The 17,362-nt window shown below is 44.3% G+C and overlaps 1 protein-coding gene across 1 annotated transcript in view; it reads right to left on the reverse strand.

The window, feature by feature from the left end:
* LOC147613831 (uncharacterized) overlaps positions 1–15,138 on the reverse strand; it is a 29,086-nt gene extending 13,948 nt beyond the window's left edge. Inside the window, exons 1-2 of the mRNA XM_086781800.1 lie at positions 14,833–15,138; positions 14,438–14,586 (exon numbers count right to left, since the gene is read on the reverse strand). Of these exons, the coding sequence (XP_086637926.1) occupies positions 14,438–14,586; positions 14,833–15,042 (359 nt within the window). The 5' untranslated portion in view covers positions 15,043–15,138. The remainder of the gene's footprint in view (positions 1–14,437; positions 14,587–14,832) is intronic.
* Positions 15,139–17,362: the final 2,224 nt, after the last annotated feature.

Consider the following 17,362-nt stretch of genomic DNA (forward strand, 5'->3'; position numbering starts at 1 on the left):
GCGAATGCATATATGTATCATGCATATGTGTGACATATGTAGAATGATGCATGGTTTTGTTTTTTGGCTAACACAGTTAACGTGTTTCCACTTGGTTTTAGACTTTTGCTATAGGTTCTGAAGGAACAAGCAAGAGTTGTTTGTCACTTTGACGTGACGGTGTGGCCATATTGTGCAGGATGATTGTTTCATCACCTAGATGCACTTGAGAGCCATTGCTTTTGTCATATGGGGAGTCTTTGGTCATAAGATGCCTTACTGTGCCATTGAGTGCAATCGAGGACGCTTGCTATTTTTCAAGAGGGGGGTATGTCACGACCCTGTGTTTTTCTCTAGACAGTATGCAGGTGTGCACGGGGACATGGTGGACAGTGTGAATGGCATCAGATTGGAGTCAAAAAGTAAACCCATGTGTGGACAACCCCAAGTGTGAAGGGGACAAAGATTTAAAATTTAAAAAGGTTTTATAACCTTTGGTGGCCAAAAATTAAAGTTATAAAGGTTTTAAAACCTTGGGAGGCCCCTAGGTAATTTTTAGAGGTTACTCTATTATTGGAGGGAGGCTTTTCGTGTGAGAAGGCAGTCGGGCGATGGTCGGCTGCAGCTACACGTAGAGGACCTTTCACCCATGAGAAGGCTGGTGCGCAGGGGCTGAACAGTGCGTGGGTCTCTCCCTCTCTTTGGTGAAAAGCTGCGCAGGTCTGCAGGAGGACAGGAGGTGGGCTGGATTGGCAGCAACATGTGCTCTCTCTCTCTCTCTCTGTCTGGCGACTGTTGGGCTGCAGGACAGGAGGTGGGCTGGACTGCAAGTGTGCTTCAGGGCTGCAGCAGAGGAGGGTGTGCGCTTTCTCTCTCTGGAAAGAGGCAGCGCTGCAGTACATACAGGGCCGACTGAATCTCTCTCTCTCTCTCTGTGGCGACTGTCAGCTTGGATTGCACATGGCTGGATTGCACGTGGACCGAACAGAGGGTCGAACATCAGGTTGTCGGGCTGTTTGCAGTGGCGCACAGAAGCTGAACTGCACGTGGGGGCTCTCCCTTACATGCTACAAGTTGGGCTGCGTGCTGGAGGGGCACACATGCTTATGGAGGGGCTGGCAGCTGAAAAGACAGGCCACCTTCTGAACAGCACATGGGCTTTCTTCGCTTGCCAAAGTCAGCTGTACGCTGGGGGCCTCCACACACCTTTGGAAGACTGGTCGGGGAGTTTATTGGTGGCTAGGACTGCTGAGGTACACGCAGCAGGGATTGCTTGCGCAGATGGTCATAGGGCTGGTCCGCAGGAGGATAACACTGCAGAAGACCATGCAGGCCTTTGGCAGCACATAGGAGACTCCAGTTGGACGGTAGTGTACAGGTCCTTTCATCCATAGGTGGCTGTTGGACAGAGGTGCACAAGTGTGCTGGTCCTCCTTGCAACAGGGTTGTTTTGAGACCCGTTGAGGACTGTTTTGAGACTGTTTATGGGCTGTTTTTGTTTGGCTGCAAATTCAGCTATGTACTTGGGTTTCCGGCTGCAAGTACAGGTCACTTGAATGTGTTTCTTGGCATGGGAGTGAAGCAAGCTCGCATGGCTGCGTGCTCATGGAGCAGATTGTTTTCTTCCTGCTAGAAAGGAACAGAGGGACCTACAGTTATGGGCATCTCTATGTTTCCAGATGTTTCATGAGGGAACAGGTAACTAGATGTATGCCGTTGTTGGCACTGTTGTTGAATGGTTCTATATGGAAACAGGACAGAAGTTTCAAAAGGAAACAGGCCTAAGGGTTTCATGTGGAAACAGGTCGTAGGTTTCTCGAGGAAACATGTTTTTGGGTTTCTCCAGGAGATAGGTCACATGCAGGCAGAATGTACAAGAATGGACACATGTTTGGTACAGCCTTGCTACTGATTGGGCAGGGGACAGGGAATCCATAACAGAGATGGATAGTACCCTTGGAAGGTAGAGAGGGTTGGTACAGGTGTGTCGGCTGTATGGTATGCTGTGCTGTGATACGAGTTCTCTTTTGAGAGACAGTTTGGGAGTCTGTGTTGTGATCCAGAAGCACTGGATGTGTCAAGGTGTGATGTTGTTCATAGGGTGAGAGGCTATGGATGGTTGTGGCAGTCCTGATCATGGGAGAAGGCTTCTGTATGCAGGACTCAATGTGTGAGTCTTTTGATGTGAACAATGGCTGGACTTGTTTGTGGATGCCGAGTGGACATGAAGCCATGATGCAGGTTCTTTGCAGGCTTCAGGGGTTCTACTGTGACAACGAAGTTTCCAGCCTTATTGTAATCAAAGCTCTTAAAATCAATTAAAGAAATACCGCAAGGGACGCCACTGCGATTTGGGGCCAATCGGTGTCCGTGTACTGTTTGCAGGAGCACTCTAGCTCCCCTTGTTTGTTTTCCTTTTCTAGGTCCTCAATGGCATTGAAGTGTTTTGTGTGCGAGTGTTTGTTTCACCGCCCGTCAGATTTTTCTGAAGGCCGGTTTCACACTGGAGAGGCATTGCTTTGGTCACATGGGGACTCTTTCTTCATTGGATGCCTTACTGTGTTATTGAGTGCAATCGAGGACGCTTGCTATTTTTCAAGAGGGGGGTATGTTACGAGACTGTGTTTTTCCCTCTGGACAACAAGCAGGTGGGCACGGGCGTCTTTCGTGAGGAGACAAGACTTTGGTATCGAGGATAGAGGCCTATGGTTTATGGATACAGGTCTATGGTTTATCAGATACAGGTCTTTGGTTTCGTGTGGTAAGCATGCCTCTGGAATCTGGATTCATGTGAACAAGTTCTAGTTCTTCTCGAGGTTACATGCAAGCTGTGACTATAGGAAGGACATATGGTTTGGTGCAGCCCTTCTGCTGTTTGGAAAAGGGTTGTGAGATCCATGGTTGAGATAGAGAAGACCTTTTCAAGCAGGGTGGTGTCGTACAGGTGTGCCTTCTCTATGGAATGCTTTGCTGTAATAGCGAGAGTTCTTATTTGGAAAATCCTGGGTGAAAAGCTAAAAGTGATCCTATTGGTAAAGGATTCGACAAGTTGTACTATGTACTCATTTTTGATCAAGTAAAGAAATACCGCAAGGGACGCCACTGCGTTTTGGGGCCAATCGGTGTCCTTGTACTATTTGCAGGAGCATTCTAGCTCCCCTGTTTGTTTTCCTTTTCTAGGTTCTCATGGGTGATGAAGTGTTTTGTGTGCGAGTGATTGTTCCACCGCCCATCAAGTTTCCAAAGGCCGGTTTCACATTCAATCATCTCATATAATTCAGCATCAAAGCCTTCAAGCGTTTCATCCTTCAGCACACGGAGCATCATCGCTTGAGCATTCAGTCCTCCATCAGCAAAACGCTGCAGCATGCAGCATTCAACCCACATAGAACCTTGCATTTTCAGCACCTACTCAGTTTTCAGCATTCATATCATCATCTTTTTGCTACAGCCATCCGGTGACGGTAAAACGCACGCATTCATTCATTTTCAGCATTCATACACAGCCTAGAAACAGTCCCAAACAGCCCATATCTCAACCTTAGATTTGCAGCCTTCCTACATTCCATTGCGAAGAGTGCGTAGACTTGAGATCAGTCATCATTGGTGTTTCTACAGCCGTGTAGAGTTCAGCTCAACTCTTGGTCTTTCAGAGATGTTGCGTTTGGCTTATCTACAGTCCAAAGTCAGTCCTCAATCATTCTCTTCAAAAGCAAATACTACTACCAATAGGAGGGGGGCCTTCAAGGGGTAATTTGGGACCCCATACAGTGTACAGTTCTCTCTCTCTCTCTCTCTCTCTCTCTCTTTAATCTCTTAAAGTTTCAAGTGCTAAAAGTGGATTGTTAAAGACTCGCGAAACTCAAGATAAAGAAGACGCTGTGAGACTTGTGTGACAGGATCCCTAATTACACATAATTCTGCTGCATGTTACATTGGTATCAAATTCAGCTTGTCCCCACACACCGCATCCTAGCGTGAGCGCATCCTTGGATGGTCAAACTTCGCTCCGGCGCACGACCATCGACTTTAGTAATATGACTACAGAGGAGAGAGCACATCAACAAGAAGATGTCTCCGCCGCAGGAGATCTAGCTCTTTCATATACCATAGCTCTACTCCGAGCTCAGAACCAACTTCTTATGGAGCATCTCCAACTCTTGGAGGCAAGAGCACCAAAACCCACTCCTTCAAATACCCTCGACTTCGTCACCCTCTTCTCTCAAATGGAACAACAAAGACGAGAGAATGAAGCTAGACGGTGGGAAGAAAAAGCAGACAAATGGGACTACGAGGAAGCCCAACTCAGGATCGATGAAGACCGGCGTCAGGCTAAACTCGCCACTCAGGAGCACCAACGAGATCTCGATCAAGAGCACATGTTCCTCGAACACCAACGGGAAAAGAAGGCCATACATCTGAAGTAAAGTGTGATCATTATTTAGCAATTAATCAATTTATTCATCAATTTAATGCTCATTTTTCTTTAGCTAGGATCACAGACCCTCAGGATAGAGTCCACGTAGCGGCTCCCCACCTTACAAGTGAGGCAATCACTTGATGGCAGCATTGGTCTAGTCTTCATATAGACCCGACCTTACAAGTGAGGCAATCACTTGATGACAGCATTGGTCTAGTCTTCATATAGACCCAACCAAAGGTGGCACAGCTTTTAGCTAGGATACATTTGTCCATGACCTAAAGACTAGATTTCTCCCTCCCCAATATTTGACCAACTTGGCAAATGAGTTCTATGGACTCAGACAGAATGGATCACCCGTGCTTCAGTTTTCCAGAAAGGTTATAACTTTAGCACAACAGTTAGGGTCAGGCCAAGATAGATCAATTCATTCGTGGATTAGATCCTAACATCCAGTTCACAGTTCGTAACTTCGTAACTTTGAACCCAACACATATGATTGGGCTTTGACTCTGGCTCAAAATGAAGAAATGAAGATGAACGGAGGCAAGCCTAAGCTATTGCAATCTAGTACCAAACCCCAGCAACAGCAATGTGCTTCACAATCGAGGAAAGGTAATGCATCTTCTAAAGATGCTAAGAAGGACAGCAGTTCTAGCTCTAGTCTAGGGGGTAGGAAGGATAAGGAATCCAGACCTAAGAAAACCCCCGAGGACAAGGATAAAGCAAGCATCACTGGAGGCTATCTTCCTCCGGAGGAGCAAAGGATTACCAATCAAAGAACATATGTTTTTTCTATCATACCATTGAGCATAGTACGAAGGATTGCCAAAAATGGCAAACGAAGCAAGCCTCCAAAGCACCTTCTTCCACAATTGCCACAGCATCTCTTGCTCCTCTAGCCCCGCCTACTACCACAAACGCAGTTCAGCTTTTACCTTCTATGCATCCTATGCCATCCGTGGTATTTGATGCTACACAGAAGGGTGAGAGCGATGCTGCACAAAAAAGCTTCATCCAAGCTTATGGCTCTACCAAGGGCCGCTAGTTTGTAGTCCTATTTAACATGGGCAATTCTGAGAACACCATCTCTCCCCAGTTGGCTAACAAAATGAGCTGCACATTAGTGCCATATCATTTGGATGTGGACAGGTTCACACCTAGTCTCCGCACACACATATCTCAAAAGGCACAGCAATTTGCCTTTGTAGTTTAAAAGGCATCATTCCAAGGAGATTTCATTCTCTTGCCTCTTTTGGGGGGTGACATGATCTTAGGAATCCAGTGGTTTCGTCAGTATGAGCCTATTCCCGATTGGGGGCATGAAACTTTTACTATCTGTAAAGGTTTTCTTGAGCCCGTCATGATTCGTGGGGATAGAAGCATTCTTGGCATTCCATTGATCTCTCATCTCCAAGCCCAACGAGCTATCCGTGTAACTCGCGGCGGTGCTCGGGAGACTAGGACCTTTGACACACTTATTGATACCATCAATGCATATTAAAATATTTAAACATGGCCACAGCCTTAACATATCCATCATCACTTTGCATAAAACATAAAAGCTGGACAAAACATCCACAAATGCTGAAAATGGAGCTTGCACGTGTGACACCGCATAGAGACCGGAATGGGCCGACCCTCCTCCTGGAGTATTTTATTACCCAAGGAGAATAATATTATGTACAAGCTTTGAGGGCCTTACTCTCTCCACGGGAGATGCCGAATTATCCATATACAAATGCCATAACACAACCCAACACAAGGCAACCAAGCCAGAACACAAGCTGTAGAAATGCCGAGCCAACAACATAATCCATATACCTCCGTGTGGGTACTGATTCTTTCCCAAAAACCACGGGTCTTCATGCAATAGAGTTGGTACAGCAAGTACAACTCTCCATTCAGCCGGTACAGTAGGTACAATGGCTGGTACAATCAGTACGATGGCTAGTACGATAGGTACAAGTACAAATGTTGATATAGCATGTACAATGACTAGTACAACAGGTACAATGGCTGGTACAACAAGTACAAAAGCTGGTACAATCGGTACAATGGATGGTACAGCAAGTACAAAAGCTGGTACAACCGGTACAACAAGTACAATGGCTAAAAATCATAATAAATGATTAGATACCCTTGCCTTCAGTATTTCTTCGCGATGGAAGCCTCTAAAACAGTCCCCAACAGCCGGTATTCTTCATGGGCAGCCTTCAAGAGAGAGAAAGAGAGTAGCCATCATTAGGGCAGCCTGTAACGGTGGTAGAGGCTAGTGTGCAACAAGAGAGCCTCTATTAATGAAGAGAGAGGGCTCCAATTTATAGATTTGGGCCTCCCATGAGCTAAAATGGCAAGAGAAGGCTACAATGACAAGTGGAGAGCCAGACAATAGCTGAAGTGACAAGTGTGAGGCCACTTGTCTCACTTTGATCCACTTTCTAACAAGTGTCAGGCCACTTGTCTCACTTTGGTCCACTTTCTTGCCACGTGTGCCAAGAGATGGGTCCTTCCATAAACTTTCTCTCTAAAAATATCCCAACTGGTAGACATTCTGTCATAGGCACTTTGCCAACTCTTGGTATCTCCTCAATTCCAGATGTAATGACGCGAACAGAATTTCCATCGGAGTCGGGCCAAAAATAGCAACTCTCCTAAATTTTAGGAGTGTGGTCCTTTGTATTCTAGGATAATCCCCCATTCCCAAAGCTTGTACTTTCCAAATATTTAAACATCCCGGAGTCCACCAGACCCCTTTCATACTGGGAAATGTCCAAACTGGTGACAATCTGCAAGGGAGCGTAAGGAGCATTGATTTATATTCGTGCTCAAACAGCCTCTATCTCATCGATAGCGACCATCTCATCTTCATCTCCAATCCACAGTTAGCAGACCTATTGTCTAGACATCAGGACATTATGCTTAGGGACAATCTCCCGCCCGGTCTCCCCCCATCCCGTCCTGAGAACCATCATATCGATTTGGTCCATGGATCAGAACCTCCTAGCAGGTTCCCCTATCGTCTTTCCAAGACTTTAGAGGGCGAGCTAGAAAAGCAATTATCTGAGCTTCTCCGAGCTGGATTCGTTCGGCCATCTTCCTCACCATTTGCTGCACCCATCCTATTTGTCCAAAAGAAGAACAAGTCTGCACGCCTTTGTGTAGACTACAGGGCATTGAACAAACTCACCATTAAGAATAAGTTTCCTATGCCAAGGATTGAGTACGTTTTGGAGCATTTAGACGGTGCCAAATTTTTCACTAAGTTCGACCTCAAGAGTGGTTGCCATCAGAACCACATTTTTTAAGCTGACGTTTCAAAAACAGCTTTCCGGACATAGCGTGGTCACTACGAGTTCGTAGTCATGCCGTTTGGGCTTACCAATGCACCTGCAACCTTCAATAAAATGATGTCCACAATTTTCGCAATCCTCATTGGTAAGTGTTTTCATATTTCTCATTGGTAAGTGTGTTTTCATATTTCTTACTTATATTCTCAACCACTGTGGAGCAGCATGAGAAAGATCTAGAGAAAGTCTTGCAACTTTTGCAAGATAATGGGCTCTACATAAACGCCAAAAAGTCTATCTTCGGCGTTACAAAGGTTCAATACTTGGGCTATATCGTCGGTTTCGCTAGGATTCGATTGGACCCCTCAGGTTCAAGAGATCTTGGATTGGGACATCCTTTAGACAGCCCAAGAGATCTATTCTTTCGTAGGTCTTTGCCAAGCCTACAGCATTCATGTTCACCAGTTTTCCAACCTTGCAGCACCTCTCACCAACTTGCTCAAGGGGGTGAAAACTCCTAGACAATAAGTCATTGTCACAAGCAAGGCGCTTGATGCATTCCGTGCACTCCAAAAAGCAGCCTCAGAAGTGCCTATTTTGAAGTTAGCATCTTGGGATAAACCTTCCGAGGTCATTACTGATGCCAGCAATGTAGCCATAGATGCAGTTCTCCAACAAGACAATAGATGTCACACACGAAAGCTCTGGGAGTCTTCTTTCAGCCCTAAACACCACTGGAAACATGCTGATGCAAAACGCAAACATAAAGGAGAGTAGAGAGAGAGAGAGAGAGAGAGAGAGAGAGAGAGAGAGAGATATGGCTCGAAATTCAGTATATTCATATGGTACAAAAAGGTACCCTTCTACAACCCTAGGCTGCCTTCATACAAAAGGTGATAAACACCAAAATCTAGTCCTACTCTAAGCACCCCTAAGGACCCATCCCATAAAGGAATGAATGAATTACAATGATGAGCAAACTTGCTATTTATAAGCACTTGGGAACATTGGGATGCTGGTCGGCCAGCCAACTGGCCTCTTTTTATCCATAAATCAGCACCGTCTGGTCCTCATGCAGCCGACAGCAATTCTCTGCTCCCAACAACCTCCAACGCAGTCGACAATCTCTTGTCTCAGCCTCTCCAAGTCCAACACTATCAAATAGCACTCTGTGCTCCATGTCCTAGTTCTAATGCTCTTTTTCTTCGCTGCCCCTTCTGGATTAGCTCTGAGAATGTACATGGGCAAGCATGCACATAACATCCCTCTTTGCTAAACTTGATGACGGGATTCCAACCTGTTCTTGGATGACTGTCATCATCCCACTCTATTCCCGGAGTCCCTCTGTCATCCATACAACTCTGGCAACCCTTTTCACTCTGAAAACCCGGCCCGGACTCCAAAACCACTCTGACTCTGAATAAAACCTATGCATTTGTTCCCTCCAGTCCCCAATCCATTCCTGCCCTGACTCTGAACACTGTCTTCATTCCTGAGAAATGAGTCTGGCACTCACATCACCCCTTGGAGGATAGTCCTCCCTTGGGACCGTTGCCCGAGAACCTAATTGGCTCACAGGACTGCCATCCCCTATGGCTTTGTGGAACACCCCCAACAAACCTCCTAGGAGCTCTTCCCGTTCCTGTGTTCCTTGCCTTGGGCTTCGTATCCGTGTACTTTCCTGTATCTTGGACCTGTACACCATCATATGGGACTGAAACAGTGTTTAGCTTTGCTGAGCTTGATGCTCTGATACCAATGTCACACGCGGAGGCTCTGGGAGTCTTCTTTCAGCCCTAAACACCACTGGAAACATGCTGATGCAAAACGCCGACATAAAGGAGAGTATAGAGAGAGAGAGAGAGAGAGAGAGAGAGAGATATGGCTAGAAATTCAGTATATTCATATGGTACAAAAAGATATCCTTCTACAGCCCTAGGTTGCCTTCATACAAAAGGTGATGAACACCAAAATCTAGTCCTACTCTAGGAGCCCCTAAGGACCCATCCCATAAAGGAATGAATGAATTACAATGATGAGCAAACTTGCTATTTATAGGCACTTTGGAACATTGGGATGCTGGGCGACTAGCCTCTTTTTATCCATAAATCAGCATCGTCTGGTCCTCATGCAGCCGACAGCAATTCTATGCTCCTGACAGCCTCCAACGCAACCGACAGTCTCTTGTTTTAGCCTCTCCAAGTCCAACACTGTCAAATAGCACTCTGTGCTCCATGTCCTAGTTCTAATGCTCTTTTTCTTGGCTGCCCCTTCTCGATTTGCTCTGAGAATGTACATGGGCAAGCATGCACATGACAATAGACCCATAGCCTACTACAGTAGAAAGTTCGATATCGCTGAAAAGAATTATTCACTTTATGACAAAGAGCTTTTGGATGTGCTCACAGCACTCAGACATTGGAAGCCGTTTCTTTATGGACAAGTTTTCACAATCAAAACAGACCACAAAGCACTTAAGTGACTTCAAACCATGCCAAGTACCCAATGGAGTGATCGGCAAGCCAAATGGAGTCAGATCTTCCAACATTTTGGAGGAATGATCGGGTAAGCATAACCCAATCGCAGACGCTCTAAGTCGAAAGACCAGCATCCAGACCATGCAAGAGTCTATCATTCTCAAAATCGCTGGGAAAGACTTAGATAGCATGAAAGATCACTATGTCGACTCCCCTGAGTTTAGTACTCAACACAATTTGACCCTCACATCTGAGCCTGGCAATTACTCAGTTCAGAACGGTTGGTTATTCTATAAGAAACCTTTGTGTCATTCGGAAAAAGCGAGCAGCTCTTCTCCATGATGTCCATCACTCCTTACTTGAAGGACATAGAGATATCAACAGTACCCTCGAGAAATTGGAACGCTCCTTTTATTGGCAAAAATGAGGCGTGATGTTTTATTCACATGTTCAAGCCTGTAAGATTTATAAAAAAAGTTAAGGTTTCACATACAAAAAAGACTAGGTTACTTCAACCTTTACCCATCCCCGGTGAACCCTTAATCGACATTTCTATAGACTTTGTAGGACCTCTACCAACATCCACCGGATCTCGTAACACTCAGTGTTTTACCATTTCAATAAGTTTAACATGCTCATCCCATGCAAGCATACGGCCACAGCTGAGGACGTAGCCCACCTTTTTCTCAAGCATTGATATCCCATTTATGGTTTGCCTAGCACCATTACATCAACAAGGATTCCAAGTTCACCTTGCATTTTTGGAGAACATTATTCGAGAACTTTGAAACCAAGTTACAATTGTCTAGTGCATTCCATCCACGACAGACGACCAGACAGAAGTCTATAACCAGTTGGCCTTTGATATTCTCAAGTCATATTGTTATAACCAACAGTCCAAATGGGAACATTATCTTTCATTTGTCCAAGCCATCTTAAACGATACTCATTCATCCAGTGTCGAACGGACTCCGTATGAGGTAGCCTTTGATCATCGTTTTTCTTCTCTTTTGACAAGAATGGTGTCTCCATCTCTTGAGGCTGACAAAACGATAGAAGCAAAATTTGAAATCATTGAGTCAGTTAAAGACTGCTTAACCAAAGCCCAGGAAGCTTATAGCAGACAGGCAAATAAGTCTAGACCAGATGTCCACTTCAAGGAAGGAGATTGGGTCTATTTACATATCACGAAACAAAGATTAAAACAAGTGAACAAACATTGTCCCAAGCTTTCTTTCCGTAGTTTTGGACCCTTTCCTATAGTTAAAAAGATAAGTGATGTCTCCATGAAGTTAAAGTTGCCTAACAGTTAGACAACGTATGATGTTTTCCATGTTTCTTGGCTAAAACCATATGTTGGACCAGAAGTGTTTGATGTTTCAGATAAACAGCAACAAGACGTGGTAGACGAATCAAAAGTCATTGAGCTTGCGTAAATCCTTATTCATCGTTGGAAGCATGGTTCTGATCAAAGACTCTGTCAATTCTATACGAAGTTCCGAGATCGAGACTAGACGAAGAGTTCTTTCAAGAGTACCCCCAGTTGTTGGCGGACTACTTGAAAGCCATGAACTTGCCGCCAAGCTACGCAAGAGGGAATGTCACATGCACTCTGCACTCTAGTGCATGGTGACAAGATGGCTCATCATCAATGCAACATTGTACAGCAGTGAAACCCTTTAGGATTTGATACTTGTCGTACGCCGAGACCCCATTGTAATCCTCAATCCAGGATATGTCAAGCATGAGCTATGTAGGTCATTCCTTAGCCTTAAAGAGTCAGTCAATCAGTCGAAGTCCCTTGACCCACTTGGAGAGAATCATTCATGCATATAGATGTCATTGCATCAAGACATGTTTACATTTTTGCATAGCATTCATCCCATATGCATTTAGGTCACCTAGACCATTGGAGAAGCCTCAAAATATTATCCTATATTTATTTCATATTTATTGTATTTATTTAGCATTTTTTCACATTATTATCATCATTATACATTTATTGGCAGGACATGAAGAAGTCGGTCAGTTTCAGCCAGCCGACTTGCTCATGTAGTACATATAAATAGCACAGCCCTTCATTCATTCAATCATCTCATATAGTTCAGCATCAAAGCCTTCAAGCGTTTCATCCTTTAGCACAAGGAGCATCATCACTTGAGCATTCAATCCTCCATCAGCAAAACGCAGCATCATACAACATACAACATTCAACCCACATAGAATCTTGCGTTTGTAGCTCCTACTCAATTAACAACATTCATATCATCATCGTTTTGCTACAACCATCTAGTGAAGGTAAAACGCACGCATTCATACACAGCCTAGAAACAGTTCCAAACAGCCCGTATCTCAGCCTTAGATTTGTAGCCTTCCTACATTCCATTGCGAAGAGTGCATAGGCTTGAGATCGGTCATCATTAGTGCTTCTACAACCGTGTACAGTTCAGCCCGACTCTTGGTCTTTCACAGATCTTGCGTTTGGCCTACATTCGGCTTATCTAGAGTCCAAAGTCAATCCTTAGTCATTCCCTTCAAAGATAATAAAGCAAATACCACTAGCAATAGGGGGGGGGATTTCAGTGGGTAATTTGGGACCCCATTCAATGTACAATTCTATCTCTCTCTCTAATCTCTTAAAGTTTGACATGCTAAAAGTGAATTGCTAAAGACTCGCGAAACTCAAGATAAAGAAGGCAGTGTGAGACTTGTGTGACATGATCCCTAATTACACATAATTCCGCTGCATGTTACATGCGCTAGCTAATCCCAAGCCTAATCCTAAAGAGGCAACAAGATAAAGACAAATCAGGACCTAAGTTTGGAGCATATGTGGCTGGTGTAGGCTGGGAAAGACTGGAGGAGGACAAGGGATGGCTGTCGGCCAACACCTGAGAGAGAAAAGGTTCAATCGGTTGCAGCATATCCACGTGGATTTGATCGAGACCTAGCCGACAGTAGTCGGCCAGTCCACTAGGCTTTTCCCAAGACCTATTTAAAGCAAGGTAGCTCTTCATTGTGATTCATTCAACTCTTTATGAGTTGGGTCATAGACTAGGTGTAGTTAGGTGAACTTCTACCTTTTCCAAAACAGCCAGCCTATGGCTGTGGGATTTGTACTTCCTTTTTGTACATTATAATATTCTAAATACTCAGCTATCTCTCTCTCTCTCCTCTCTTCTGTATGCGTTTTGCATCAAGCTTGTTCAAGGATGGTCTTTAGGGCTGAAAGAAAACTCCCAGAGCTTCCGTATGTGACACATTCTTCTCTTTCTTGGGCTAACCCATGCCTTTCTCTCTTCATGAACCTTTGCAACCTTTTCTGGACTTGGTCTATAATTTGTCGGCTCATTACCCTTCCTTACCTCACATCATCTTCCTGCCCTAACTAGATACTTGTCTAAATCCTCTACCAGGCAGGTTCTTCTTCTTCCCAATGCTTGTAAATGTCCTCTGACGGACAAGCTGTTTGGAACAGTCATGGAATTCAAGTTGAGTACATAAACTGATACAAACTATAAGCATGCAAAGGGGCAAGCTTATTTTCAACAAAACCTAATACTGCTGAACATTTGATGACTCTTCAAGAAGATTTGAGGGAAAAGGTTTGTGGTGTTTTTTTTTTCGTACACACCCGGGGCCCACTCAAGTGGGTGGAGCCGATTTCCCCTTACAACAATTAGCCAATTATCATGGCGGGCAAGGCCCACGTATCATCGGGCAAGAGCCACGAATTAGGCACCCCCCATGACCACCGCGATGAGTCGAGCGCTGGAACAGCGAAGGGGTCTCGTATGGATCCTCCTATCTCGGGTGATCCACCACCCGAGGAGGAGGAGTCACTCGAGTGTTCAAGGGGCAAGAGCCCGAGCAACCAAACACGTCAAGCGAGCATAGTTGTCCCTTTATAACATGAGAGAGCCTAGACATGAAATGCTGACACCTCACACAGCACCTGTTTTCCGAAGTGTGATGTTGACAAGCAATTGCGTCATCTTATGATTATCTGAATTAATGTGTACGAGATGTATGGTGCATTATTGCATCTTCTGCCAGTCCGACCGTGATGTGCATGTATAGCACCTACTTCTAGCTTACAAGGCAATCAACTCAACAGCATTTAATAAAGTGTAATCACTGCAGGTTGATCTAGTATTGGCTTGATGATCAGGGAAATAAATAACTTCAAGTCTCCCAAAAAACCAAAATTTTATCCTTCCAGCAAAGGACAGCATACATGAAATCAAACAAGCGCAAGGAAATATACTTACAGGACCACAGGCACAACCATCAAGAATTTTCTGTTGCGAGTCAACTGCCTTCCATTATCCATTTGTTCCCACCATGTCAGTTTATTGTATACCCCTTGATCTTCAGCAAAAGGTGTGCCCTTTTTCCAATGAAACGACCAGTATGTTATCTACACATGCCAAAGCACCAGTCACAGTAGAGGTGAATGTGAAAGGCTTTACTTAATCAAACACACTTAACTGTGCAAAATCAAGCAGCAAGAGCCGTTTTACAAATCTCCTATGGACGTGGACGATCAAATTATCATCAAATGCACGTATTGACTAATATATATACAGGTATACATTAAGTAAAACAAAACACACATCTAAGAGAGCGACAGCATGAAATCAGCATTCAAGAAAAGGTCGCTCACCGCGAAATGAGTCAAGTGGACGATGGACCAGGCGGAGCCGGCGCTGCAAGCGAAAAGAGTGAGAGCGATGAGCCACGCGAAGAAGAGCAGGAGGATGTAGGACGCCCAGACGCCCGGGTACTGAAACCACGAGGTGTTCTTGTTCAAATCAGGCGGAGACTCCGCCTTCACATACAGGCTTCCCGGGGGCGGCGAGCCTGGATCCGCCATGGCTATAATGTGGGCAGAAAATTAGGGTTTCGTAGTGGTGTATAGACAGGAGTGAAGATCAAGGCTAGAGCAGGAAACTAGGGTTTTGCAGGAGTAGAATACCTTGAGACAACGTTGAAATATGCTTGGATCCCTAAGTTTCAACGTTGTCCATGACGACCATCTGCCCCTCTTTGAACATGTCCCTAACGTTTCGTCATTACTTTAATAAATTAATTACGTAGATTAAAGTCGAGAGTGAGGAATGTTTGATCGACCATAACATGCAGGATTTTCTGGGGGGATGATGGGCAACCATATTTTGGAGAATTTGAAGCCTCGTTGCTTTTTGTCCCACAGCAGGATCCACTTGTTATTAAGTTTGCAATGCAGAGGAGGATCTGTAGAAGGGAGAGGAGGAAGTGGAAGAAGGTTCCGTTTGGACTTCCGAGAGAAAGCCTTGGGTGACAAAGGTCCTGCCGTTAGAGTATTGGAGGCACTACAATTCCTGTACCATACATCATCCCAAGTTTGAATAATTATAGAGATCTACATAGATGTAGAGAACCATATGTAGGATGTGTGCATATCTCTTTGTTTTTGTGCAACTTGATCCATTTTACATCTATTCCACGCCAGAGGACGGCCCTGAGGCTTGATTTTAATTGTCCTGAAGAACAGCATCAACTCTGGAAGTTTCTTCCATTGAGGGAAGTCTGTAATACTGAAGTTTTCCAGATTTCTCTTGATTGCCCAGTCATCTTGGGGTGCTAAGATGCTCCTAATGATCCACTTGGCAGCCATGCAATCTGCAAAGCTTTTGGGAATTTTAGACTCATCTGTATTCCTTGACCATAAATAAAATCTATATATCTTCTCTAACTATTTTAAATCATAATTTGAGGGGCGCTAGCAGGAAAAGTATATGTTTAAGCACCAGAATTTTGCCAGCAAAGCTATGTTGCATACAAGACCACCATTTGAATTTAATATGCACTTTATCAAGAATCCATTGCTAGCATTGATGCATTTACTCCAAAACCCATCGGGATTCCTAGGAGTATGAAGATTTGTCCCTCCTTCTGAATTTTGTATCCTTGGTTAAGAAGCCATTGCGGTGGTTCTGCAAGCATTGTTCTGATCCCCGTCTTGGAGTGATTTATAATAAATCCTGATGCCAAACAAAACAAGTGAAGGCAATCCCAGAAAGTACTGATTGAGCCAGGGTCATTGCGTATATAAGGCCATTAGTGTCATCTGCAAACTGTTGAAGACAGGTTTGGCCCTTGTTATTAGGTAGTTGAATCCCCTGCATATGTCCCTTATCCATGGCGTTTTGGACCAACTATCCTAGTGCATCAGTCGCAATAGCGAATAGCAGAGGAGCTAAAGGGCATCCCTAACGAATAGAATGAGATAGCTCAAAGGATTAAAGTTAGATTGTTGTTAATTGAGAATCTGACCATAGCATTGCGAAATAGCACCTGCACCATTTTTCTGAAGTTGGGACCCAATCCCATGTCTTTGAGCAATTGTAGAATAAAGTCCCATTCCAGCCTATCATAGGCTTTATCAAAGTCTAGTTTGAAGAAAATAAAATCTTGTTGGGCATGTCCTATACCCTCCCATAAAGCAATGATAGCATCAAGAATATATCTTCCTTTGACAAATCCTTTTTGCTCTGGTCTTATCCAGTCTTTTAAGTGACCCAAGAGCCTTCTAGCTAGAGCTTTGGCATATATTTTATATGTTGTGGAGAGCATGGTGAAAGTTTTAAAGAATTCTGCTAGGAGGTCATCCAGGCAAGGGCTCTTACCACTTTTCATAGACATAATGGTTTCCTCAAGTTCTCCACAGGTTAGATCAGATTCCAGGTGCCTGCAATGCTCTAAGGCCATCTAGGCAAGGGCTCTTACCACTTTTCATAGACATAATGGCTTCCTCAAGTTCTCCATAGGTTAGTTCAAATTCCAGAGTGCCTACAATGCTCTGAGATACTGTTTTATGTCTGCATTCTGAAATTTTGTTCATCATATTTCTTCTTCGTTCTGATGTGTCTTTGTTTGTATTAAAGATGGCACAAAAGTGGTCCTTAACAATTTCTAAATTCTCTGAGATTGACTCTGCATAGATACCATTTTTATTGTTTAGCATGCGGATGTGGTCCGCTGCTACCTTTTCTTTTTTGAATGGCGAACATCTCTTTTGACGGTATGTCTATTTTGCCAGCCCTAAAGAAAAGACGGATGTGTTGACATTATATCTCATCCTCTTTCTTTAGGTTCTCTCTTACTTTGCTCAGAGTATCTTGAAGATGAATCTGTCCTTGATTAATCCTTTT

Source organism: Cibotium barometz, chromosome 43, assembly GCF_041138505.1.
Source record: "Cibotium barometz isolate CiBa-2024 chromosome 43, ASM4113850v1, whole genome shotgun sequence".
In the NCBI taxonomy this organism is placed as follows: Eukaryota; Viridiplantae; Streptophyta; class Polypodiopsida; order Cyatheales; family Cibotiaceae; genus Cibotium; species Cibotium barometz.